Source organism: Anneissia japonica, unplaced genomic scaffold (assembly GCF_011630105.1).
Source record: "Anneissia japonica isolate Jap-2015-1 unplaced genomic scaffold, ASM1163010v1 scaffold3907_len2016_cov183, whole genome shotgun sequence".
Taxonomy (NCBI): Eukaryota; Metazoa; Echinodermata; class Crinoidea; order Comatulida; family Comatulidae; genus Anneissia; species Anneissia japonica.
Genome location: NW_022737797.1, coordinates 1 through 2,016, shown reverse-complemented (window position 1 = coordinate 2,016; position 2,016 = coordinate 1). Strand labels below are relative to the sequence as shown.

At 36.1% G+C, this 2,016-nt stretch overlaps 1 protein-coding gene across 1 annotated transcript; it reads right to left on the bottom strand.

The window, feature by feature from the left end:
- Positions 1-48: 48 nt before the first annotated feature.
- Positions 49-2,010, bottom strand: LOC117117460 (histidine ammonia-lyase-like). Its single transcript, XM_033261762.1, has 5 exons — positions 1,986-2,010; positions 1,071-1,215; positions 824-910; positions 570-704; positions 49-172 (listed from the first exon to the last, which is right to left on the bottom strand). Exons 1-5 carry the CDS (start codon positions 2,007-2,009, stop codon positions 60-62), a joined length of 504 nt encoding a protein of 167 aa, XP_033117653.1. The 5' UTR covers position 2,010; the 3' UTR covers positions 49-59.
- Between the last annotated feature and the right edge of the window lie 6 nt (positions 2,011-2,016).

The window sequence follows — 2,016 nt, the reverse complement described above, 5'->3', positions numbered from 1 at the left end:
TATCAGGCTAGTATCAAATCAGGATTTGAACCTTAAGTACAGTAGGATGTGATATATACTTACTTTACGTGTGAGCGTACTAATTTATGAAGTGCTTCTAAAGGCTCGGTAGTCTGCAAGGGTCTGAGAAATTCAATACCTTGACAGGCAGCCAATAATTCAATTGCAATAACTGAAAAAAAAATTCATATTTGGCCATATATAATATCATTCCAAGTGATAGCAAAAATAATGTCTCTAGAAATGCAGGTATTAGCTACTCACCCACAAATGAAAAATGAAAACGTAAAATAAGAAAAGAAAATCTTTACTTTCTTTTTATCAGTTGTATTAAATTTCTTATCAAACTGAGAAAGGTCATGGAATTTCCACTTTACACCTAATTTTTTAGAATTGTTTGAACAACTAACAATAATATTAACACCACAATAACCACTGGCATATGCCTACTATTACTGAAGAATACAAAATGCCATATATCAAAACTAATAATAAATGAAATTCTTCAAATTAATAATAAATATATAAAATTAATATATTGCTGCTAAATATTTAAATATATAGTATACCTTGTTCAACATGTTCCACAACCTGAAGTGCTTTCCGAGCAGCAAACCCACCCATGGAAACATGATCCTCTGTTCCGGCACTTGTAGAAAGGGAATCAACTGATGATGGGTGTGTCAGTACCTTGTTTTCAGACACTAAGAAAATACAAGAAAAAATTAGCCATCTATTTCTTGTCACCACTGGGGAAAAGATTTCTACTAGTCATAGTAATTCGATGTTTACGTTCATAATTTATTAATATTTGAAATATTACCAAGTGAAGCTGCTGTACAATGCGCCACCATGAAGCCGGAATTAAGGCCACCATCTTTGACAAGGAATGCTGGGAGTTCACTGTAGGCTAGAAAAGAACATTCATTATTTATACACATTATTCAATGAACATGTCAAATACAAACTCAAAATTTAACCCAAATTAAACTTGTGTTTGGAAGAAGAAATTGGAAAGTTCACTAGGCCTGTGCGTTTTTGAAAAATCAAAGCTCATTTTGAAAACTTACCTGGATTCACAAGTCTCTCTAGTCGTCTTTCACTCATACTGGCAAGCTCATGTACAGCTATGGCCAAATAATCCAATACTTTGGCTGGATATTCACCATGGAAGTTACCTCCAGATAGGATCTCCCCACGCTCAGGAAAAACGATCTATAGAAAGGCTTACTTAAGGACAAATAATAAAAACTGGTGTAAAACATATCCATTGTATTGTAGCAAAGAAAAGTTTAGACATAGACTAATATGTAGTATGTACTATTAGGTAAGGAATAGGTACAAGTTAGAACTAGAATATACTGTACTTGGTAGAGGTTGAAGTAGAGCTGGGGCGGATCCAGAAAGCATGGGTAGCTGTTGTATCTGGTACTTCATTCAGTAATAATGGCTAAAAACCCTGTCTTAGCTCACAGTCTTTTGGCCTTTTTTACATCCTGGATTTAAGAAATCTTTGGCAAACATCGGCGTTGGGGATATAGCATTGTGTTCATCGTCAATCAATAGAAAATTCAAAATTAATGAGTGGTCAAATAATCGAGCTCTACTGTCGCCCACTGCTCTGTCCGCCACTGGACTCATGGGTACACTTCCTTTTTTTCCCTCTTTCCTCTCTTTAACTCTCTTCAATTTTTTTGCACTCATTTTGAATTTTTGGGCAGGACTGAAGGGGGAGGGGAACAGGCCCCCGTGGCCCCCTGTGTTTCCCCCCTCCGCTGGATCCACCCCTGTAGAGGTACAAATACAAAAAAAAGTATATAGTAGTGTCGACAGAAATAGTAAAAGACCTATCATCATCACCGCTGCTGCAATTGTCCATTTGCATCTTTATCTTCATCATTATCACTACCACCATCATTACAATCTTCACCAATATCATCATCACCATCATCATCATCATCATCACCATATCTATTAAAGGATACTGGATTGTCTGTTGCACTGTTCATTTCTGTT